This window comes from Pleurodeles waltl, chromosome 12 (assembly GCF_031143425.1).
Source record: "Pleurodeles waltl isolate 20211129_DDA chromosome 12, aPleWal1.hap1.20221129, whole genome shotgun sequence".
In the NCBI taxonomy this organism is placed as follows: Eukaryota; Metazoa; Chordata; class Amphibia; order Caudata; family Salamandridae; genus Pleurodeles; species Pleurodeles waltl.
The window spans coordinates 79,170,928-79,195,761 of record NC_090451.1 but is presented as its reverse complement, the minus strand read 5'-3'; the positions used below and the strand labels follow the sequence as shown (position 1 = coordinate 79,195,761).

General features: G+C 44.3%; 1 protein-coding gene across 1 annotated transcript in view; it reads right to left on the bottom strand.

The window, feature by feature from the left end:
• LOC138267840 (nuclear receptor ROR-beta-like) overlaps window positions 1-19,535 on the bottom strand; it is a 142,181-nt gene extending 122,646 nt beyond the window's left edge. Inside the window, exon 1 of the mRNA XM_069217054.1 lies at window positions 19,367-19,535. Coding sequence (XP_069073155.1) covers window positions 19,367-19,373 — 7 coding nt within the window. The 5' untranslated portion in view covers window positions 19,374-19,535. The remainder of the gene's footprint in view (window positions 1-19,366) is intronic.
• Between the last annotated feature and the right edge of the window lie 5,299 nt (window positions 19,536-24,834).

The following is a 24,834-nucleotide window of genomic DNA, read 5'->3' as shown; positions in this document are numbered from 1 at the left end:
CTGGAGAAGTGACCCCCAGGAGTCCCTCTCCCTTGCCCAAGTGGAGGTTTCCCCGAGGAATCCCCCCCTTGCCTGCCTGCAGCGCGGAAGAGATCCCGAGATCTCTCATAGACTAACATTGAAAACCCGACGCTTGTTTCTACACTGCACCCGGCCGCCCCCGCGCTGCTGAGGGTGAAATTTCTGTGTCAACTTGTGTCCCCCCCGGTGCCCTACAAAACCCCTCTGGTCTGCCCTCCGAAGACGCGGGTACTTACCTGCAAGCAGATCGGAACCGGGGCACCCCCTTCTCTCCATTCTAGCCTATGTGTTTTGGGCACCACTTTGAACTCTGCACCTGACCGGCCCTGAGCTGCTGGTGTGGTGACTTTGGGGTTGCTCTGAACCCCCAACGGTGGGCTACCTTGGACCAAGAACTGAACCCTGTAAGTGTCCTACTTACCTGGTAAAACTAACAAAAACTTACCTCCCCCAGGAACTGTGAAAATTGCACTAAGTGTCCACTTTTGAAACAGCTATTTGACAATAACTTGAAAAGTATACATGCAATTTTGATGATTTGAAGTTCCTAAAGTACTTACCTGCAATACCTTTCGAACAAGATATTACATGTTAAATTTGAACCTGTGGTTCTTAAAATAAACTAAGAAAAGATATTTTTCTATAACAAAACCTATTGGCTGGATTTGTCTCTGAGTGTGTGTACCTCATTTATTGTCTATGTGTATGTGCAACAAATGCTTAACACTACTCCTTGGATAAGCCTACTGCTCGACCACACTACCACAAAATAGAGCATTAGTATTATCTATTTTTACCACTATTTTACCTCTAAGGGGAACCCTTGGACTCTGTGCATGCTATTCCTTACTTTGAAATAGCACATACAGAGCCAACTTCCTACATACATTAAGTGCTATAAATGAGATATTAGGAAAATCTGTTATTTGCAGCATTGTAGATGGGAAATTATTGACAGGACACTGGAGAGTCGGCAGCAGTAGATCACTGACACCAAGAAGGAGGTAGTGCTGGAACAGCAGGAATAATTCAGCAGGGATGGAACATTCTTAGTTAGTGGTGTGGCTACAGAAGTCGCAATTGGGCAGAGATGCTCAGACAACAAGAACTTTGCAGCTGTGAGCAGTACCACCAATATTACTGTTGTAGATAATGCTGTTAGGCAGTAATAATGGGCCTGCGGTGCCAGTGGTGCTGGAGCAGTGGAGGAGCTGTATTCTACGTTACATCACTGATGTCACAGGGATAGTGAAAAATCCAAGTGTCACACAAAAAAACAAGGGTAGCAATTGAGCCATATCCGTTCAGCAGAGCGGGACTGGGGTGCGAAGCATCTCGTAGTGCATGTTGGAGAAAACTGTTCCAAATATGTTACTAAAGCGCGGTGTGGTAGTGCACGGTTATGTACAGACAGCACATTTTCCATTGAAATGGCCATTAAATTTGAACAAACATACAGTTTTACTGATAAAACTATATAGGACACACACACTGATAAGTGGAAATAGGGTTTCAGAAAATATTTATCACTTACACTTCCCCACAAAAAGCCTCTTGATCCTATTAAAATCTTTGTTTTCATAACAATTTATAATTGAAAGAAAATATGCGCCTCGTGTTGCCTAATGTCTGGTATATTTTGAAATATCCAGACAGTTCATTTACAGGTGTTTAAATGTTTGTGTAAAAATTGACATCCTACAACCTTTCCTTTCACACTCCCTACACCCCAGCAAGATCACCACAGTTATTTCACAAAATCCTCTCACTTTGCAGTTAGAAAACGAACAGAAAATAAACAATTTAAATGCCAAAATAATAAGCAGTCATTTGTCAAACATCTTAGCCTGACAACTGGCCTCCTTTTTTGAACGCACAGCAAATGTTTCAACATAAAAAGGCCTCTTTTTATCATAGTCATCTTCAGAGCTACAGCAGGCTTACAGTAGGGGTGGTGCAGCACCCCTACTTTTTACACCTACCCCTGGGTGCTGTTTTTTTTAAACTGACATATTTTAGGGTTTTTTAATTTTCGATTTGTAGTTCATTTTGTCTTATGTTTCATTGCGCTCAGTACACCTAGTACATCACATTATTTGTATATCAAATTCTTAATGTCACACATGCATTATTATATAATAAAAGTCCATTGTTTGTCATATTTTAATGCTGCATCCTTTTTTATCCCTTTTGAGGGCATGACCGGCCGTCTCCGTCTTACTGGATTTTATTATTGATAATTCAGGATGCCTTACAACAAAATGGTAGTTGTGATCTTACAAAGACTTTGGAGCCAATGTTTATCTCTTAGATTGTCTACCTTTAAAGTGCCAAGACACTTTCACCTTGTGTTAGCACTTTCAACCCAGACCTATTGGCATTGCCAAGACTTATTCTAATTTCTGATTGGGTACTTGGTGTAGGCGGTAAATATAAAGAAAATGTATTGGAGACAAAATGGTGTAGCCGCTCCTTGCTTTAAATATATAAAAGCCAGAAGCAGCCTGGTACCTTCATGGTGCACTAAATCGCCCTTTCTGCTGGTAAGGAGATGATGTTTACTAGCTTTCCTTTCTCCTCAAAGTGTTTTTCAGTGTGACAATGGTGACATTTCGTGTTTTTTCCTTACCTGTGGATGAGGCTTGGGTTTATATGTTTTTTCCCCTTCTTTTGTGTGGTCTGAAATTGTTGTTTATACGTTTTATAACCTTTTGGTACGCGGTTATGGTTGATTTGATTTTTTTCTTTTCCTAGAGTGTGAAGTTAAGATTTGTCTATTTGACATTTATTGTGAAGTTGGTGTTTGCCTGCTTTTCTTCTCGTGTGCAGTTGGGTATATCAGTGTGGCTCTCCTGTTAGACCAAGGCACTGGTTTTTCTTTTTGGCTCTGTGTGCATTGTGTTTCAATGTTCTTCCACTTTCTTTGGTTGTCTTTTTACCTTCATGCCATTTCATTAGGTTTTTTTTTTGTTGGGGGTATTTGGTTGTCTCCTCTTCTTTGAGTTTTACACTTGCATCTTTTATTTCATGTAATTTGAGATTTGTCCGATTTTTACCTTTCTTTAGGCGTGAGGATGGGCTTAGTGTGCTCTTCTCCTTTCGTCTCAGGTCGAGCATAAGCGTATGGCCTTTTATATACTTTTAGTATACTTATTCTGTGGTCTTAAAGCCATTTCATATGTTCGTTTCAGCGTCATTTAAAAATCCTTGCTTGCTAGTGATCTCTCATGCCTCTTTGTCCCTCCCTTTTCTCTTTGGAAACAGGGACTTACTACTGTAAAATTACGCTTTGTCGGGTTTATCTGTTCTTTGCAGAACTTTTTTTCTTGGTTTACTGCTCGTGTTCGAGGAAGCTTTCCTTTTCATTTGCAGAGCATTCTTGCTCTCCACTAACGTAACCATGTTGTTCCTGCTTACATTACAGGCTTTACTTAATCTTCCATTCTCTATGCATGTTTGCTTTTCCCAGGGTGTTTTTAATTTTTTTTTTTTTTTTTTTTCAGCTGTGGCTTCCAAAGCGACTACTAACATTCTACTTTCTCTCAACACAATAGAACGTCATAAAAAGCAAACACCAGCAAAAAGACTAGCTTTTAATCAAGTTTAGGCGTAGGCGTGTACATATTTTTTAAGGTGAAGCCTCGTTTTCGTTTGGCGGAGTTCTCCCTGCTCCCCAAATACCAGCCCAGTTCCCTCCCAGGCTCAGGCCGAGGCTTTACCTTTCCAGCGGCGCCGAGCAAGATGCGTGCTCAGATATGGAGAAGGAGAAGATCCCACAGAAATGGAGCCGGGGGAGTGAGCGAGCTCCACCAGTAGGCTCACATCGAGAGGTGCAGGAAATGAGGGAGCTGTAGTGCACTTCCACTGACTGCAAGGGGCGCTAGTGAGCCCCTTGTTGAGGAAAAGCGTGGGAGGCAGGGGCTGAGTTCAGGGATGGAGGTGAGGGGAGGAGGGAGAAACCAAAGCGCGCTCTAGGGCCTGACTGACACAAGCAGGAGGAGGCGGAACATCTCACAAAAAAACAGAAGTGAGCTCAGCTTGGCCCCCTGAGGTACTACAAAGATGTCAGTGCACAGGAGCATTATTGTTTTTATTGATAAGTGCAAATTTCACCCACCCCACTCGTACCTCTCAAAAACTGAGCCCTCAGTTTACAACATTTCACACTTGGCCCTGTGAGCTTCCATCTAATCTCCTTCATGATGCTTATGCTCCCCTGACAACTTAAAAAAAAAACACAAAAAAAAAACAAAAAAAACTTGTGCACGTTTGATTTCTTTTTATTTACCGATCTAACCTGAATCGGTAACTAAAGCAAAAAAAAAACACTGCAGCATTTTGTAGGCATGGACCCAAAGAATCACACCGGCATGTGCGTCAGAAGGTTTATTGTTTTTTAGCTTTAACCACGCTGCACAGCTTTTTCAAAGTTTATGCCGTGCTGCAGTCATGGTAGCTCAGGCAAAGGTCAGGATTTGAGGGTGTGTGAAGCAGCTCTACATTGTACAAGGTGTATGCAGAACTGTGCAATGCACCTGTGTAAATCCCCAAGTGAGCATACAAAGTGCAATGGCCTACTTGTCTGGTCCCGTGTATAGTCTTGTTAAATACGGCCTGTCTCTGGCATTAAAGGCACTAGGCATCTCTCTTCTCTTTCAGTGAATGCTGCTGATAGCAAGCAGAGGGACAGCAGCAGGTCCTGCATCAAGATTGATATTGACCCGTAAATCTTGCGTTCCCCCTCTAAATCTGTCTTGTGTCTCCCAGGTTAAAATACCCCCGTGGTCAGCTCAGGGTTTCATCCATAAGACCTTGATGCTACTAATTCCAGTGAGTAACAAAAATGGCATTTGCAAGTCCACTAGAAAGCTCTAGTCTGCTGTTTTCTTATTGACTTAAGCATAAGACCACTGGAATTATGCAACAGGGGAGGACCAAGTTTTCAGGTTGACTAAATTACGTACCACCGTCTGGGCAAACGTTTCATATCTTTAGTACCAGTTCAACATCCCAACATAGCAATACGAAACTGAAAGATAACCTGTCAACCTTTGCCTGGGCCTTCCTCTCTGTGGCAACATGGGTCGCTCCACTTTAGTAACTTTTGATCCATTGGTGGTAGAAACATTTTAATGCAGCAGATTTTGCAGCAAAACAATGGATTGTGTGGCAAGTCCGGCAAAATCCATAATGTAGTACATGCTGCAGAATGGCATAAAACCAGTAGTCATGCTTATGTATGATGGAAACAGGTATCTTGTGTATAAGGAGCTGGTCACTTTTTAGGTCGAGCCTGGGCAGTGCATAAGCGCTGTCTCTCGAGATGTAATCTACATCTGTGGACTAACACCACGCCCATCCCTCTCATTTGATCCTTGGCCTGCCATTCAAAACTCTTGGTTTCGTCGGTAAATGCTTTACGTTTGTCCCTCCTTGAGGCTGCTTTGTTACCACCTTGCAGACAGATCCTGTTACATGGATTATTGCAGGATCGGCCATATACCTTAGTGTGGTACACTACTTTTTTCTTTTGTCTGGCCGAATCGCACTGTGTGACCGTATGCTGTTTCTTCCTTGTTTTGGGCATGGCAGCTGTTTCTTTGCGGTGTCTGCGCACAAAGGCTGCATTTATTTAATATGTTTTTTTTAAAGGTTCCTACAGGCACAAACGAGATCAGAGGAGCGCTTTACAGGATGTTTCATATAGCACGGCCTCGATCTGAGGAGTGCTTTACAGGAGTACCACTTACGTGCGAGTTTAGCAGTTGTAAAATATATGGAGCATTTAAAACAGAAAAAAAAAAAAGACAGAAATCCTCGAAGCGGCTCTCCCGGCACAATGAGAGAATCAATATTACAATTTTCACTGCGCTCAGGAAACTCGCCCCATAATGGTATGCAAGGCATTTCTTCTTCAATAATTTTTTTTCCACAACTCAGCCTATGGTGGTCCTACGACAATGGGACCACCACCAAACCGTTCAGCATGATCTAGGTCATCTCTGGGTCCCCACATTAGGTTGGGGGACACCAAAATAGTAACCTTTCCCACCAATGTCTTTTTAAGCTCTCTCATGACTGTAACTTTTGTTTTACAGCTGGGAGCGCTTTAAAGGCCTTGTTTGTAATAGTATTGCAGTAGGCCTGCTAGACCTGGAAATGTGTACAACACTGCGCCCTCCAGGGGCTAAATATATGGTTACACTGCATTACTTTCTGCCACTTTGTTTTCATGTTGTTATGCCCTCTAGGGGCTCACTGTATGGTTACATGGCCATGTTTCTTACAAATGCTATTTTTATTATTGTGTCCTCTAGAGGCTGTTCTGAGCATTAGTCAAGATACTACAATATTCCATAATGCTTTGCGTGGCATTTCTTTTACAAAACATTTTTGCCAACAACTCACTGTGCGCTGGTCCTAGAACAATGGGACCATCAAAATGTTCAACACAACGCACTCTTTCTGTCTAGGGCATCTCCGGGTCCCCACTCTAGGTTGGGGGGAGGGCAAAATAATAACCCCTCCCACCAGCCACTGTATTTTTAAGTTCTCTCATGGCTGGAACTATTGTTTCACAGCTGGGAGTAGTTTGTGTTTTAGGGGGCTTTGTTTGTAATAATATTCTAGTAGGCCTGCTGTTTTGGTGTCAGGTTAGCATTTGTCCATCTTTTTCTTTCTGCTACTTTGTCAGGTTTGTCTGTTGTTCTGATTTTGTGTGGGGTACATCTGAGGGTTATTTGTCCTGGTTGTGCAGGGGGTAGAACTTTGTCTATTTAACCCTTTGCTGGGGCTCGAGGGTGAAGTGTGTCCGCTATTTCAGTTTCCATCTGTGTGACATTGCGTTTCTATTTGATGTCTCCATTTTCTTATCTTTGGCTCTAGCTTAATCTTTGGTTGTTCTTGTTCCTCTCAGGTGAATTTAGGTTATCTGTCATATTTTCCTTTGGGGTAAGGCTGCAACTTGTTCTTTTGGTGTGGTTTTTTTTTCTTTGTTTTTCATTCCTCTTCTGGTGTCTCAGTGAGGTAGTACTTACTCCCCCATTGTTTTTGCAGAAAGCTGTGCATTGTCTCCCTTTTCCTCCCCATCTTGCTCGGACACATCTTCATTCAACAAGAAGCGAACAATGAGTGCCAAGGAGTGGGTGGAGCAGCAGCACCGGGAAGTGTGGATAAAATGACGAAAGAGGAACATTCATATAGCGCACACACACAAGGTGTGCCCATGCGCTTGTGTCCCACAGTCAGATCTTAAAGAGCCACAGGAAAGGGAAGGGGGGTGTGCGTCTGGATTACTGGAGGATCTGTTCAAAGCTATGCGACAGTGGTCTATTTTAGATCTGAATAGGTGACACCAGGGTCAGTTGGCAGATGTGTTGGGTGCCAATTTGGGATTTTACGAGGTGTGGTAGGGACTGTGCAGCGGTGTCTTGTGCGGTAAGTCAAAGTCTTTTAGGAGCTACATGAGTATGTGTTGGGAGATATCTGATGGTGTATAGGGCTGACAATATAGGACATTTTCTCCACAAACAGAACATCTGTCCCTTTAGAGAATCCCTTCCCTTTGTTCCCTCTATAAAAGTGAGGGAGTCTGCACCCTTACAGACTTAAATTTGTGTAAATGTGGACATTTCTACTGAAAATAGTTGTGAATGCCCGTAAAGTTATGACCTTTTTTTGTTTTACAATTCAAGGTCCCCCTATCTGCCCTTAACCTGGAAACACCAGTTTCCCCACCGTTAATCCTGAACTCACAATGCTATAAAAAATAGTGCTAAATTTGTGCTGGGGTTTCTTGTGACCACAATTTCTTTCATCAATGTACTTTGGCAAAAGCAATACAGAAAGGAGGTCGAGGGACAATGATGAGGAAACCAACGCATAGAAAAAGAGAGAACGGAGGGCTAAAAACCTGCAGGTGACGAAGAGCCAGTGAGCCTGGGGTCAGAGAAGGAGCCGTGAAACCCTGAAGTACAGCCTTGATAAGGCAGCCGTGATGTACCTGCAACCACAGCACAGGACCCTCACAAGAGGGCACCTACTGTCTGCACTGTTACCGTCTACATACTGCACTCGTGTACAGTAAGGATCAACAGTGTCATGCACTTATTCATCTTTATTAAGTAATGAATTATTCAATTACACTGCATACCTCAGTCACATGAGATGTTTTGTAATCAAATGTGCACCAGGGGGTAGTTGTTTTATTCCAGTACAGTCAGTGGGACAGGCATTCATGTTGCTTTGAAATGCACCGAATAAAAAATGTTTTTTTTAATAGGGAAAAGCACAAAAATTGAAAATGTCATGCTTCGAAACCCACAACAGATGCTCTAACTCCTGCCACAGATCACACTGAGACAGCAGCGACATATGCTTTATGTCTCATCGTCATAAAGCCAGGATTTCTGCCCCAAGACCATATTAGGTAACGGTGGTATGTAGGGCTCCTATGCAGATCTTTCAAAGGTGATGCACTAGCCAGTGGGACATTTAAGAATATCGGCCACAGCTATTGGCTAAAGTAACTTTCACCAACCCTCTTTATTCAATTAATCGGAAGTAAGCATGCTGGGACCTGCAGAACCCTGGCGTAAAATGGCTGATTGAAACTACAAGTCCCAGCATGCTTAATATAGTAGATGAAGACCAGTACTGGCCAAAACTCACACGGATGGCATCTGGCCACTGGCTGTGATGTTGTGTGTGCGGTTGTAGGGTGAAATCATTCAGCTGGTTAATGATCCGGTCACGGATATAGGAGGCGTAAAAACTACGAGTCCCAGAATTCTTAGCACAGCAGTCTGAAAACCTGGGACCGCTGATGCCACCCTTGTCAGATGCAGGATGACAACTAAGAGGTGACAGTTTTACTCAAGAAAAATACATGTTTTTATAACCACCCTGGTGCGCGTGTAACACTTCGAGTATTGCCCAACAGCAAAGATATTCATTTTAGAGACTGCTGAAGAACTATATCGGCTCGGGCCAGTTTGCAACCCTTAAGAAATTCTCAAATTTAAAGTCACAAAAAATTGCTAATTGTGTAAGGCACGTTTGTTATTTTTGTCCATTAGATATTGGTCTGGCCAGAAAATGTCCCAGCACAGTCGTTTGTGTTACAACTACACTTTTTTAATGCGAGATGCAGACTCTCGGGAAGCCCAGCCACGCGAGAGATCGGGAAGCCTCGTGCATGTGTAGGGCTGCTGGGCTAGCCATCCGGAAGGGCCAGGCTGCCCAGATCCCGTGACAGGAAGGGGCGGGCACAGGGGAGAGTGGCACATGGTGGGAAGGGCCGAGGATATAGCCTCCACCCACAGAAGATGTGATGCGGGTGGGAGGGCCCATGGACAAATTAAACTAAGACACGGAAGAGAGAGACGGCCAGAAAGAGACACCAGACAGTTCTTTCTCCTTCACTCTCTGACCTGGCTTTCTTCTTGAGGTCTCCCCCTTTACCTTCCACTACAAGCAGGTGGGTGAGGGTCAGCAATAAAGAGGCCGGTGCGTGAGCAGGGCGAGTGAGGAGGGAGTGTGCCACAAATAGAGAGACTTACAGAGGAGGGAGGCTCGGGAAGAGACTGTCGTGGGTAGACAGATAAAGAAACATCATGGAGCAGAGACAGATTAAAAGAGATGGCTGACAAAAACTGAAGACAGGGAGAGAGACAGCATCTCAACAGAGAACTGCCAAAGAGACAGAATGATAAAAGGAGACGAAAACAGCGAGAGGCGCTGCTCAAAAAAGTAACAGACGGAGAGAAGTATGAAGAGGGCGATGGAAGAATGAAAAAAGATGGAGAGGTACAGAGTCAGAGAGGTGGAGTACAGAGAGCGATAGAAGACAACACATGCAGATGGAAGGAGCGGAAAAACAAATAATTTTATTCGAGAAAGAGAGAAATAAAAAGACGAGAGAGAACATATTGCGCCCCCTTCAATTCAGAGTGAACATTTTTGATCTTTCTAAACAATCTTTTTAGCTCCTTGTTTTTTAATAAGGGGTCCGAATATGCACCTTCCTTTTCTGTCCCGTGATGAGTCTCTTTTTCCATGTAATCATTAAGTAATATCAGTTGAAAATGGTACATCGAGTGCTACCTAAAACATTGAAAAAATATATAGGTTGCAAAATACACACACTAAGGTGATTTAAAAAAAAAAAAAAAGTCAGTCTCAAATTCTTTAAAATACGGTATTAGGGTGCCAAGTTGGCTCTTAAAAGTGTCCACAAGCGATATCCCAACAAAACACTTAAACAGCTCAATAAAGGCTTGCAATATTGCTCACTCTTCAAAAAGTATTTGGCCTGTCGTGTGTTGTTAGTAAGGGCTAGATACGCCTATAGTTCTCTATACATTATGTTTGTCGAATGTTCGTCACAAGCTTGTTTTATTCCCTACCATGAAAGAGGGCTGCATCATTCCAATGAATTAGGGATTTTACCAAATGGAAACCTAAAAACTATGCTTATACTATATATTTTCAGACAACAATGATACATAATGAAGTACCTATCTCTTAGAATTTAATAAAGCCATCCTATGCTTTTTTGTAACATTTAAAATAATGTAACTCTAAAGTCTTGCCGCCAGTATTAGGTCACCAGAATTCCTCCATGGGGCACCAAGATCATAGCATACATTTACCTCGTTTGTGCGAGCACATGCAACCTTACACTGTAAAGAAATATTATATGGGGTAAAGAGTCTTCTAAAAAACAATGCAGACCACGGGGTATAACCTTTTATGCCCCCTCAAGGTTGTCTTCTTGCAATGTCTTTAAATGTATGGCTGGGTATACAAACAGAGTCACGCACCACCCTTCTGGTAAAAGGATCACAGGTTAGGAACAGTAAACGGACCCATAAATCGACCGGGATAGCGAGAAGCAACTGTCTGCATGCGTGGCACACTCTTTAGGACTCACCAGAAGAATACAGTGTAGTCCAGGAATAAACCAATCATCCTGGACTACCGAGAACAAACTTTCAGAGACACAGGGCGACCCACTGTGTGGCAGGCAAAACAGAAAATACAACTCTTGGAGTATTACAAACGCCCCCTTTTAGGCTCATAATATTTTAGGAGCGAATCAAGTGCAGACATTTTGGTTATGCTTGCCGTTTCCCATTACTCCCATAATGCGTATCTCATTTGCATAACATAGGCATGCTCCCCTAGGTTTCTGAGCCAGAGCTTATTTACCATTCTATACTCCCAGGCCACTTGGATACTCTTGACAGTTCTACAGAGGATGGAATGAATGCTCGTGTGCTAAAACCTTTTGCTAAAACCTTTTAAAAACAAACATGAATGACTTAAAAAACATTCGCTCCCTCAATCTTTATATCACTTCTACTGTTCTCAGAGTAAATGAAATCTTACAGTACCTACTGGCACATACACGGTTTATCCGAAACGCATTAAAGCTCAAAGCACAAACGGCATCCACCAAAAATACACCCTTCTCCATTAATATAAGGTTTTCACGCGCATGGCCCTGTGGCACTCTCAGCTGGATAAACTCACCTCTGAGACATGTTTTTTCGTTTAAGTGCAGTGTGTGTAAATTCATTCTAATGCAGTTCACTATATTTAGAATTCGGCTAATTAATGAATATGTCACACTTTGCAGCATTCACAGCGAGTTAAGCTTTTCGCTCAGCAGTATGACGTGGCTTTGCATTTCTATACTCAAAGACGCACATTTTACAGCATTCATTATACCACTTTGATTTCAATGTTTTGAAAAAAGGGCGACTGGAAGTCAGGGGTGGTGCGCTGAAACGTGTTTTCCTCTTACAGCTTTCCCTAATAAATGAAGAAACACTGAGAAAAGGAGCTGGGCAAATGGACCGATGTTGGAGATTCAGGCCGTGGCATCCCATCTCTCTCACTTCAAAAGATGATGAAGGCTTTTCGTTGTCCACAGAGCTATAAGCTGCAGATTGTCTGAAGAATTAAATGACTGGCTCTGGACATAATGCATGGTAAAGCCGTAATTACACGTCTAGCAGCCCATAAGCAATACAAAGGAGAAACCGTAATTACACATATAGCAGCCTTTGTACCACAATAAGCAATCTCTAGCAGAATATGTTATCACACTTATAAAAGCTGTAATCAAAATTATGTAAAGCAGCGGGGAAGGCGTAATCACACTCAAAGCAGCAGAGTATAAGAACTGCACGGGAAAAGCATAATTACTCCTACAGTACTCCCGTCGCATTATAAGCAATGCAAGGGAACGGACGTATTTACACTGGAACCAGTCTGAAAATATTGCATGGGAGAAACCGTAATTACTCTAATAGCAGCCCCTTAACTTATTAACAAGCTATCGAAGAAGCCACAGTTGCATGTACAGGAGGATCAATAGACGCAAAATCCCCCGGCGGTCTTATATTTACCTCTAAACTGACAACTCTCACATTCACTCGTAAACGTACGGCTCAAAGAGCTATGCTTTGTAGTTTAGGCATCATTTTATTTATGCTTTGAATCAGAAATTATAAAATCTCACTAGAAACTATTCACAGTGCAATAATAAGCATTTTTCAATATTCTCAATAACAGGTCAGCATTAGATACTGTACAGGAGGATCATACAATTAGAAGTAATACACTAGAAAGCCGTAATTACGCTACTACTGTCGCCCCACGTGATTCAATGCCATCCTTGGGGAAGCTGCCATCCCACTCATAGGAGCACCTGTACCATTTACAAGCAATGCATATGACAAACATTCATTACATTAATAGCAGCCACCATGATATTACACACAATGAATGGGGGCAATACAATTGTTATACTGCTTTGCACAATTCACTTCTACCACTAAATCTAATTAGTTTAAAAGAAGTACAAGACCACAACTCATAGAATGCACCAGGTTAGCACATAAAAGTCCAGAACTGGAGAGTGCCCGTAAAGACCTCGAGGGAGATGTCACCATACCTCCTTGGGGGGCTTTCTAGAAGGCGAGTTTGCACTTGGACGTGGGATTTCCTACACACTGGAGTTTGTTTGGCCTGTTGCAGTTTCCTTGGCTGAAATTATCTGTGCAACCACTGACTTTCGATGTGCTTGTGTCTCCCCTATGCCCACACTGTCATCCCAGGCCCGCCCAATGTTTGGAAGAAGGTATTACGAAACAGACAGGAGTCTCATTAAATGTAATAATAGGGAGAGGCCATAATAAGGTGGTTAAAATGAAGTAAAACACTCTATAGCACTACATAAGATTGTTTGTCATTAGTCTGTGGTATGTGCAGCTACTGCCAACAGCGGATGGGAGAGCTGTGACTAGAGTCACAGCCCATCCTATATAACGCACAGGGCAGGACCAACCTATGCAGCAAAGCTGACTAAATTATGCAACCGCAAAAGGCAAATTGCGTGCAGCACTTTGTGATTGTATTACTTCATTATTTTGTAATTGTATCACGTTAATACTGCCCGAGCAAAGCTTCCACCTCATTAATACCAGTTTAACACCCAAATGCAGGAATAAGCAACAGAAAGGTGACCAGTCATGGGGAACAGGGTCAAGACTGATTTGCATATGGATGGGTCCAAACTGGAATGGCATGGGCAGCAAACAAACGATGGATTTAGGCCCAGATCACTGTACTGGGGGTGAATGTTTGACAATTTTCAGCATTCCGTCCATCACTTGTTGTTTGTCGCCCTAAGTGGGAAGGGTATGCCCAGACGTGGGTCCCGTGCTTCCCATGCCACTGGATTCAAGCTAGCCTGGCTGATGAGGGGTGGAACCCCAAAACCGGTCCCAGGATGCTTGTTTCCAGTCCGGGGAAGACCTGGCCTAGCAGTTCAGGCTGGACTGTTCCCATGGGGAACAGGGTCAAGACTGATTTGCATATGGCTGGGTCCAAACTGGAATGGCATGGGCAGCAAAAAAACGATGGATTTAGGCCCAGATCACTGTACTGGGGGTGAATGTTTGACAATGTTCAACATTCCGTCAAACAATTCGTTTTCTTAAAATCTGCAGCAGATAGTGGGTAATGTGGCAAATTCAGAATCATTCAGTAAAAGCAGTGGCTTCAAAATCGTATAATTCCAGCAGCCTGGGCACAGGGGCAGACCCAGCATTGGCATGGGCACCGTCAACACTGCATTGAAGAAGTCAAGAATACATGTAAAGTGACCACATGCAAATACTAACAATGCAAAGGGAATCAGCAACTGCGTGTGTACTGCCGGCTTTGCCATTTCATATGACCTAGCTCCATGCATTTTAAGCTGTCATGGGGAAGCTTTAAAGAGTCCACCCACTGTAAAAATAAAAAAAACACCTTTGGGTGACGTAGTTCTGCACCAGAAACAGTCACCAATAACAGGCATTCTACAGTGTCCCTTTGATGATGTCAGCTGGGCATTGAGAAGTATTGTGACATCACTCTCCGGATGGCTGCTTTAACTACCTCTGAGAGCCTAGACTTCATTCTAAACAATGCAGGGAGAAGCTGTAATGACATGCAGAAGGGCTGCATGACATTACAAACAAGGGAGAGGTCCTGAGTACATGCAGATCAGCTCCTATGACTTTATAAGCAGAAGTGTGCGAATTTTACGTCATTTCCTTTTGCGCAATTATGCACAATTTCAGAAAAATTGTGCAAAATTACACGAAATACAAACCGGCATTTAGCACTATATTTTAGTCCCAAAATGTATTCTTGAGCTCATTTTGAACATGACTTATTTTGAGATAAAGAGCAAGAAGCGCTGTGAACAAGATGCTTGCGTACTGGTTGGTTGCTTTGTCCCAGTTCTCCTACAAGAGGATTTGTAAACAAACAGACTTGAAATTAGCTGAATCATCAGCATTTTGGCAATTTTGCATGCAAGTATAATGCAAAAATGCTGGTAATTACGCAAGATTGAACCGGCGTAGTAACAATTTTGCGCGACTATAATTATAAGCAAAGCAAGCTATGGAAAAACCTTAATTACACGTATGATCGACACACAACATTGCAAGCACACGCTGTAAATGCATGTGTGCTAGCCCCACGCCATCCTAACAATGCCAGGAGACGCCATAATTCCAGGCAAACTAGCCCAGGTGCATTACATGCAGAGCATGGGGACGCCGTAATTCCAGGCAAACTAGCCCAGGTGCATTACATGCAGAGCATGGGGACACCGTAATTCCACGTATACTAGCCCCATGCCATAATAAGCACGGGAGCACCATAATTACATGTGCACTAGTGCTATGGTATTACAAGCTGTGCACAGATAAGCCGTAATCACACGTGAACCGGCACTGCCATTTTAAGCAAAGCAGGGAGACTACATATTTACACGTACACAAGCCTCATGCCATTATAACCAATGCATGGGGGAAGCCTTTATCACATCCATGGCAGTCTAAAAAACAGTATGTAGTTATACAATCGCCACCATATTACAAGCATTGCCTGGGAAAAGCTATATGGACATGTACACTGCCTACATGCAGTAATTACACCTATAGCACACCCTATACAAGTACAACCCCGAACCGTAAGTAAGCGTATATAAGGTCTAGGCAAATTATAAGAAGTGCATGGGAGAGTCGTAGTTACACGTATATAACCACCCCAAGGCCACTACCCAATGGCTATGAATTGCCAAGTCCTACCTATGTCAGCAGGCAGATCCCTAGCAACAGAACCAACTGATTCCTAGGCTCTTCGAACGCTAGCAGCACCCCCCCCCCCCAGCGCCTCGAAACCCTGACGGGTACATAGTGCGCTTTATAAATTCTCTGATTGATTGATTGATTCCCACTGTTCACACATCTGGTCTGTCCAGATATTACCAATGGGAGTAAAGCTGGCACTCCGAGAGCCCCCATGCCTGTGCCGAGCCACAACAGCAAATGGCTGCTGGGTCCAAGTCAAAGCCATGCCTCGCATTTGGAAGGCGTGTTCTTTTTATTATACTAATCACCGGGGTTACCACTCGACTCAAACTCAATGAGGACATTCCTGAACTTTTCACCTACAAATCATTGATTTCAGACGTGTTAGTCGAATTAGTTAAATGGAATCAAAATAAAACTACAACACCCAGAACGCATTAAGCTGTCATACTGATGTCCAGAACTGGAAACAGTGTCCGTGATGGCCTGGAGGGAGGTGCTCACCATAACCTACAAACGAGGGTGGCCATCAGGGTGCCGGCATGTGAGAAATGCCTGCGCGACAGGGTCAGCAATTCACCAAATGCCAGAGAGAGCTGGACTGACATCCACAAATCCACCATGGATGACGACTCCTGATCGAGCAGACCAAATAAGCCCTTCGAGAGCCCCTTCCCTCCCGGCTGCTGAGAGCCCAGGGCTATGGCACAGGGTAGTGAACAGGGCTCCTACAGACATCCAACAGTAGGGACCGGGGCATTGAGCGAGCAAGCAATGGAAGAGCTCTTGCTGCCATCCCTGACTGACCCCACTCATGGGGTAAGACGCCATCAAATCCACAGTGCAGACAACACCACTGGATGATACTGCATCATTCGGCCTGCGGCTTACACAACGGTGGGGATAGATCACACAACTATATAGACACAGGGCCAGTGGAATCAAGCATAGAGCATCTACAATATTATGCATACTATGCAGGTAGCGTGGAATATAGGATTATGCATGCATCGGTATTTATATAGCGCCTATCTAGCTAGGAAGCAATTTAGAGCCATATGTACGAACACATTTTCCCATTGACACAGAATGGGAAAAACCCTTTGCTACACCTGGCCCTTAGTGCTGTAAATTAATTGGGGTGGGAGGGTGGACAAGCTACAATACCATATGCATCACGGGGGGATGTCACACATACACAATTCTATTTTGCACATTTAATCGACTCATTGCAGTAAAGATCACTGATCACACCACTTCTCAGCCACCACAGTGCCTCAAGTTTACATTTAGAGCACATATGCTGTAGTCACTCGAAAATTCGAAAGAATCGCCATTCAGCGGGCGGGCCACCCAGATAAACCCCACTCACGGATGAATACTGACCACAGGCATCAGTGTGCTCACGGACTACTCCGTAAAGAGCGGATTTTCAGAAAAATCAAAAGGTCTGTCCTGTGGGTGGTGCTCCATAGGGTCTGGAAATGACATATTTAGGTGCAAGAAACAAGAGTGCACAAATGAAACAGGATATAAGTTGCACACAACGCTGAGCAAACAATGCAGGCAATATCGTGCCTATGATGCTGGCAACTTCAAGAACACAGTGCACACAACATCACCATAAAACGACTGCCACATCCAAGAATGAGAACACGAATTCTGCCTGCACACAGCACTGCGCACAAACTCGAGGACACCGTTCCCACAGTTGTGATGAAGGCAAGCAGATGGCTGACCTTGAATAGTGGGGGCATGAACTGGGGTGCCCCCCCCCCCCTCAGGATCACATACTGGGGGGCACCTCTCACGGTTATTCTTAAATGACATCACTACACCCCACAGAAGGCGCTTCAGAGGACCAGCCTGAAACACATGGTTGAGTGTTAATAAAATGATTTTTTTAATAATAAAAAAAAAAAAAATCCACTTCTCCCTAAAGCCCTGTGAGGTGGACAGACGCGAGCAATATGCCTGCTTTCGTACAATATAGGGGCGCTACTACAGAACTGGGCCCTGGGCCTGTCAGTTATTTATTTATACATTTAGTATAGCGCACACTGCATCAAATAATTGCTTCCGGGTGCTATCAAGACATGAACCTGAGCACAGGGGGCAGAGATTAGAAAAGAAAGGTTTTCGGTTACTTTGATGAAGGTTGTAATATCTACTTAACCTTAAGATCTTTGATTCAAGTCTGAACCTGAGATTGGTAATCAACTGAGAAATATAGATTTTGAAACGTGTGTAGGTGAGTCGTTTCTTAAATCGGCGAGGAGCTGGCCCTAGTCTACTTTTTAAAGGAGGTATCGAACAAAATAAATAAACAACTTTATGTATAAAAAAAAGTATATGTCACATTAGTTTAATATGTTATCATCACATTAATATTATTTCTATTAGTGATAAAAATCCTTTAAGTCTGTGAACTCTGAAACCTCTCTGTGTTTCAACGCACGGATGAGTAAACGTAATTTTAAAGCACTGAACAGAAATGTTTTTAAGCTGTGATGCTGGCACGACGATGTACAACACGGCATTTAATGCAGTACGTACTGAAACACAGACTCACACACGCGCCTGAAAGAAGGCTGGACACTGGGTGACTACTGAGAGTAGGAGCGGGCAAGTTGCCGTGTGTGACTGCCGAAGGAAATGGCATAGTCATTACCTCACATCTGGGCTGACGTGGCTACGCGAGATAGCTCGGTCGGGCATTGCACCTGCAGCGGAGATGCAGTTACAATCTGCAGCACACAGGTGCCAACGGGGCCGTCTCAGCCTTTGATCCTTCACACGCTCGGCATTGACAGGAGACAAGGCTCGTGGTCACTTAGGCCATGGGGTCATGACCCCACGACCTTCCGTTCATATATTAGCAAATTAAAGCCTGTTTATCTTCAATATGGTTTACACAATGCAGTTGTTTCAGAGATGTCAGTCATGAACAACATTTTTCACCAGTGGACAAGGGGAGCCCCCACGTAGCGAGATACATGTATACATCTAGTTTCCTTTGTACATCAATACACCCCCCTCCCTTTTGTGGCGGAAAACGGCATTCGCATTAGTTAGGCTGTGCTGTGGTATTAACATGGAATATTTTTGTACTTCGGTAAAATGTGTCAATGTTCATTTATTTGCACAATTGCCACACTTCTTTTAGCGGACATGGCATAAATTGGCCTCTTTCTCTCTATATATTCTTTGTTAGGGATTTATTTTTCTACAGATCGATCATAGGGCCAAAGTTTTAAACCACGAAAAAAAATTGAATTTCCCACAGCAAGTGATACTGTGACATAACTCTAAAATTCTATGTGACACTGCTGTGCCATCCTTGAGTTTGCAACAAACAAGTCACCATAAGCTGCACCTAAACAGCTCGTGCACAGACACCCCCAGACCTCGAGCAGGTGCTACATAAAATCCCACTTTCCCTCCTCACATATGGAAGGATATGTTCTCCGTTCAGAGCAGGCACATCACTCTCTGAGTAAGTATGAATGACATCAGCACAGCCCCCAGCACCCAGCCCCCGGCCTGCGGCGGAGCAGGGCTCCCCTGAAAGCTCCTTAGCGCACCCTGGGATGTATAAATCCTGCCAAGCTGTGGGCATGTTTTTAAGCCTCGGCCACAACAGCGGAGCAAGTCCGCGCGCTCTGCACCGACTCCGCCCTTACCTCTCATCTCGACGGTGGTCAGGGGGGGCTGGCCCCACTCATGGAAACCGGGAGTCCAGTGCCAGGGGCGCCTCTCCTGGAGCCGGGCTCGCTCTCCCTCCGGCCGGGCAGTGCAGGGGGGACCCCGGGTACCACAGCTCCCGCCTCGCGCACTGCCTGGGATGCAGCTCCAACCTACTTAGAGCGGCAGACGGAGCATGTGGAAATCCACCTGACAGGGGGCTGCGGGCCACGCCCACCGCGCAAACCACGCCCCCCGCGCCGGCCCCGGCCTATGAGAGCGCGGGCCACGCCCACCGCTCAGACCGCGCCCCGAGCAACTTTCCTCGCCTAGGAGCGTGCGGGGCCGCGCCCACCGCGCAGAACCACGCCCCTATCGCCTTTTAAAGGCGAGAGGCCACGCCCCCGGCAGAGGTCCGGCGTTCGCCCCACGCTCCGAGTGCTGTCTATCTGTCACTTTGGACGTGCATCGTACCGGGTGAGTTATGAGTACTAGGTTGTATTACAGCATTTCCATACGTGGGGCACCGAGGCGCTTGCCTACATGAGTGCTTTAAATGGGCAGGTACTGAGCGGTACTGAGTACCTGCACGTCTTTAATCTGAATGGGAGGGAAGCTGCTTTTTTCAACAATGCTGCAATACATGTAATAGGAGAGTACCAGCACTTCTCAGACGCAAGTGGGTACTCTAAATAGTAAGTACATCCAGGGCCGGTTTTAGGACTGGTGGCACCCTGTGCAGCAGTTTATTGTGGTGCCCCCCATCCCATGACCTCCTCGGTTTCACTCAATACAACCCGGCAAATGTGCCCCTCATCTCTCCATCGCTCCCCTTTCACATACATTCATGTGTTTTAAAGAACTTGTAAAGGCCGGCTTTGCTAATCCACTCAGCTACCCACATAAAATATAGGGGCATATTTAAGAGCCCCTAGCGCCATTCTAATGCCACATTAGTGTAATTTTTTTTATGCTAATGTAGCATTAGAAGGCCAAAAACGCGGTGATATATTTACAAAGTGATGCAATGCATGCATTGTGCCACTCTGTATCCCTTTGTGCTACATTATGCTTGCACCAGGCATAATGTATGCAATGTATGCAAAGGTGGCATTCCTCTGTTTGGAGGGGGGCAAAAAAAAAGGCGCAAGAAATCTGACAGATTTATTAACGTCATTTTTTTCTTTCACTTTTAACGCCTGCTTAGAGCAGGCGTTAAAAGGAGGCTTCTGTTGGTTACAGCGGGCCTCTGGGTGCTTTGCAGGATTAGCATCAACATTTTTTACGCTAATCCTGCAAAGCGCTGGACTAGTGCAAAAAAGTCGGACACTAGTCCCCTAACTACTGCCATGTTGCGCCGTATTTTAAATACAGCGCACACATGGTGGCCTTAGGGGCGCAAGAAAAGTGGTGCAGCACTGTTTGCAGCGCCACTTTTTTAAAATATGCCCCATAGGGCAGTGCTTAATTTGTAAAAAAATAAATAAATAAAAAAAGGTGCTGGTGCCCAATGCCTTCTTCTTAAACACGCGGCTGCTGCAATTAAATGTGTGAACACAGAATACAGAGGCCACGTAATCCTGCAGCCAACTCTGGCCTCTTCAATCCATTTACAGGCACTCCCTGACCCTTCAGCTCACTCTTGCGGATTTCAGCTTTTTCCCACTGTTTTTCTCTTCCTCCGTCTTTCCCATATGTGTCTTTTTCTCACAGTATATGCTTAAAGCAGAAAAATAAGCTTCGGCCCTCAAAAATAAGTCCGCACCAGAAACAACAAGCACAAATTAAGCACTGCCATATGAGCATATTTAAGAGCCCCTAGTGCCATTCTAACACCACATTAGTGTCATTTTTATTTACACTAATGTCGTGTTATAATTCTGAATACGGTGTGTTTAGGTTGCTACAAAACAAGGTGTTACACAGCTTATTACAATCTGTACGTTTTCTTGGTTTACTAGTGAATCGTAGCACGTTTTATCCAGGGGGTGAAGAAATATAATTCCATTGCCTACATCCTGATTGAATTCCGTTAGCTCCACTTGCAGGCCGGTACCATCTTAAAAACTAGCTGCATAATTTACAAAGCCGTCACAAAAAACACCCCTGCTTATCATCCAGGAAGGACACTATCAGAATGCAGAGTAAGAAGTGTAAAAAAGAAAAAAAAAAGTAGTTTTTTTCACGCTGTGCATTCAAGATTCTGAACAACCATACCGTATCCAGCAGGACTGCCCCAACACTGCTCCAATTTAGGAAATAATTGAAGACACACCTTTAAAAAAAAAAAAAAAAAATACAATGCATTATTAGTCCACAAACCGTTACCTTTCCTCTCTCTCCTTGAGTTTGTGCCGTTCACATTATGCTGTTGCAATTAACTTGTACGTGGCTGATAAGCCTTAATAAGGACAAAACAGGTCTTGGGTTGCTTGTATTCCCGTTCAGAGAGGACCTGGTCTGGCAGTTCAGTTGGACTGTTCTCATTGGAGCAGGGTAATTAGAAATGAGGTCTATAGTTGGCAGTCAGTTTGCACCCTGTCCAAGTATGGACCCTCACTTTAGTCGGGATAAGAGAGATACCCGCTCAGATAACCCCTGCTCACCCTTTTGGTAGCTTGGCACGAGCAGTCAGGCTTATCTCAGAAGCAATGTGTAAAGTATTTGCATATAACACACAGTAATACAGTGAAAACACTACAAAGGGACACCACACCAGCGTCGTTGGCAGCGTCACAGTGCTTTTTCTTCCTGAACAGCACAAAACACACAGTTCCCAGTGCTTTAGGCAGATGAAACTGAAGTCTTTGGTCTCCCTGAGACTACCAACAGGAGGCAAGCTCTACTCCAAGCCCTTGGAGAATTTTCTCAAGCAGGATACACAGCAAGGTTCATCTTTTGCTGTCTTTTAAGGCAGAAGCAGCAACTGCAGGCCAACCGAGAAAAGCACACACAGCAAAGGGCCAGTACTCCTTCTCCAGCTCTTCAGCTCTTCAGCTCTTCTCTTTGGCAGAGGTTCCTCTTGATCCAGAAAGATTATAAAAGTCTGGGGTTTTGGGTTCACTACTTATATCCCTTTTTGCCTTTGAAGTAGGTATACTTCAAAGGAAAGTCTCTGTTGTTCACAAGATACTGCTTTGCCCAGGCCTGGCCCCAGACACACTCCAGGGGGTTGGAGACTGCATTGTGTGAGGGCAAGCACAGCCCTTTCAGGTGTAAGTGACCACTCCTTCCTCCATTCTAGCCCAGATGGTTTATTAGGATAGGCAGGCTTCACCCCAGCTCCCTTTGGGTCACTGTCTAGAGGGAATTCACAACAGCCCAACTGTCAGTCTGACCCAGACGTGGAATACACAAGCAGGCAGAGGCACAGAATGGTTTAAGCAAGAACATCCCACTTTCTAAAAGTGGCATTTTCAAACAAACAATTTAAAAACAACTTTACCAAAAAATGTATTTTTAAATTGTGAGTTCAGAGACCCCAAACTCCATATCTCCATCTGCTCTCAAATGGAAACTGCATTTTATGGATAATTACAGGCAGCTCCCATGTTAACCTTTGAGAGGGATGGGCCTTGCAACAGTGAAAACCGAATTAGGACATGTAAAACAAATCAGGACATGTCCCCCATTTAACATACACTGCACCCTGCCCTTGGGGCTACCCAGGGCCTGCCTTAGGGGTGCCTTACATGTAGTAAAAGGGATGGTTGGGCCTGGTCGAATTGGCAGTGCAAGACTGCACACACAGGCACTGCTGTGGCAGGTCTGAGACATGTTTACAGGGCTACTTATGTGGGTGGCACAATCAGTGCTGCAGGCTCACTAGTAGCATTTGATTTACAGGCCATGGGCTCCTATAGCACACATTACTAGGGACTTACCAGTAAATCAAATATGCCAATCATGGATAAACCAATCAACAGTACAATTTATATAGGGAGCACTTGCACTTTAGCACTGATTAGCAGTGGTAAAGTGCGCAGAGACAATAAACCAGCAAAAACAGAGTCCAGTATACCATAGAAACAGGAGGTCAGGTGGCAAAAAGACAGGGGAGACATGCCAAAAAGCTGCCATGTCTAACAAGGGTCAAGACTGATTTGCTTAAGGGTGGATCCAAACTGAGGTGCCATGGTGTGCAGAGTAACAATGGATTGAGATGCCACCCAAGTAATTACCAGTAGCTTAGATAAATTCAGGTATTCCATCCATCAATTTTTTGTATAGTTTTTTGTATAGTTTAGTATGTCACCCTAAGTGGGACGGGTATCCCTAGACGTCGGTACTGTGCACACTGTGCTAGTGAAACCAAGCTATACCTGTCTGATGAGCCCTTATAAGGGTGAAATCTGTCCTGGGTTGCTTGTGTTCCAGTCCTGGAAGGACCTGGCCTGGCAGTTCGGGCTAGACTGTTCCCGCTGCAGAAGAGTCGAGACTGATTTGCATATGGCTGCGTCCAAACTGAGGCAACATGGTGGCTGAGATTAATTCAATTCAAGCATTCCATCCATCACTTATTTGTATATTTCAGATGCCAAGGGAGGGCAGGACTTTATCCTTGCCCCAGGGGAACAGGCAGCCCATGGCTCTAAAATTCATGATGCACTCTGCCGGTCAATGCATGTCTTCAGCCTCTGTCCCTTCAATTGGCTGTAGAGGCATGTACCTATTCAGTCCAGTGTAATTAGATAGGGGTCCAAATCCCCTATCTGCTATGGGCTTTGTTTGAATTGCTAGGCTACCACCCACTCATCAGGTTGTCACAAGGGTGGGACAGCGATAGTTCTGTGCCCCAGGACCCCACATTTTCTGGGGCCCTGTACATCTATATAAAAAACAATAAAAGCACGCCTAACCCATGCTTTTAGTATGCAGCTAACACAGCCACACAACTAGGTGTTATTACATACCAAGAGAATTAGAAACCGGAGTGGGTTTTGCAAAATGTCTGCCACAGCCATGAAACGGCTTCTGGCAAGCTTACCCACTCAAAGAAGAGGGTATCAACGTATTCCTACCATACAGTTCTGGGAAGGTCCACTTATAGGTGTGTACATGAACTTTACAGAGGCTTGGCAGTCACTTCATGCCCTGGGTGCAAGAGGTAGCCCTGTACGGCAGGATAACTGTTCTCATAAAAACAAAAAGAGAGAAAGAGGAGTTCAACCAAGGAACATCCTCATTATCTGAACAATAACGCTCTGAAAATGCGGAGGTCAGAAAAGGTTTTTTCTTGGGTTACCCTAGAGGAATCTGTATCATTTCAGAGAAATTGCCTCACCCACAACTTACTGTGGCATGCTTCATCATAGGTGATTTTGCACACCTTGTTAGGTAAATACCACCTTGTGGACTAAACCTTTGCTGGGAGTTCTTAGATAAGTAAATGCTGGATTATAACAGGGATTCAGATAAGTATTAAAAATATCCTGGGGTTTACCCTAGGGAATATCCTTTAGTATTT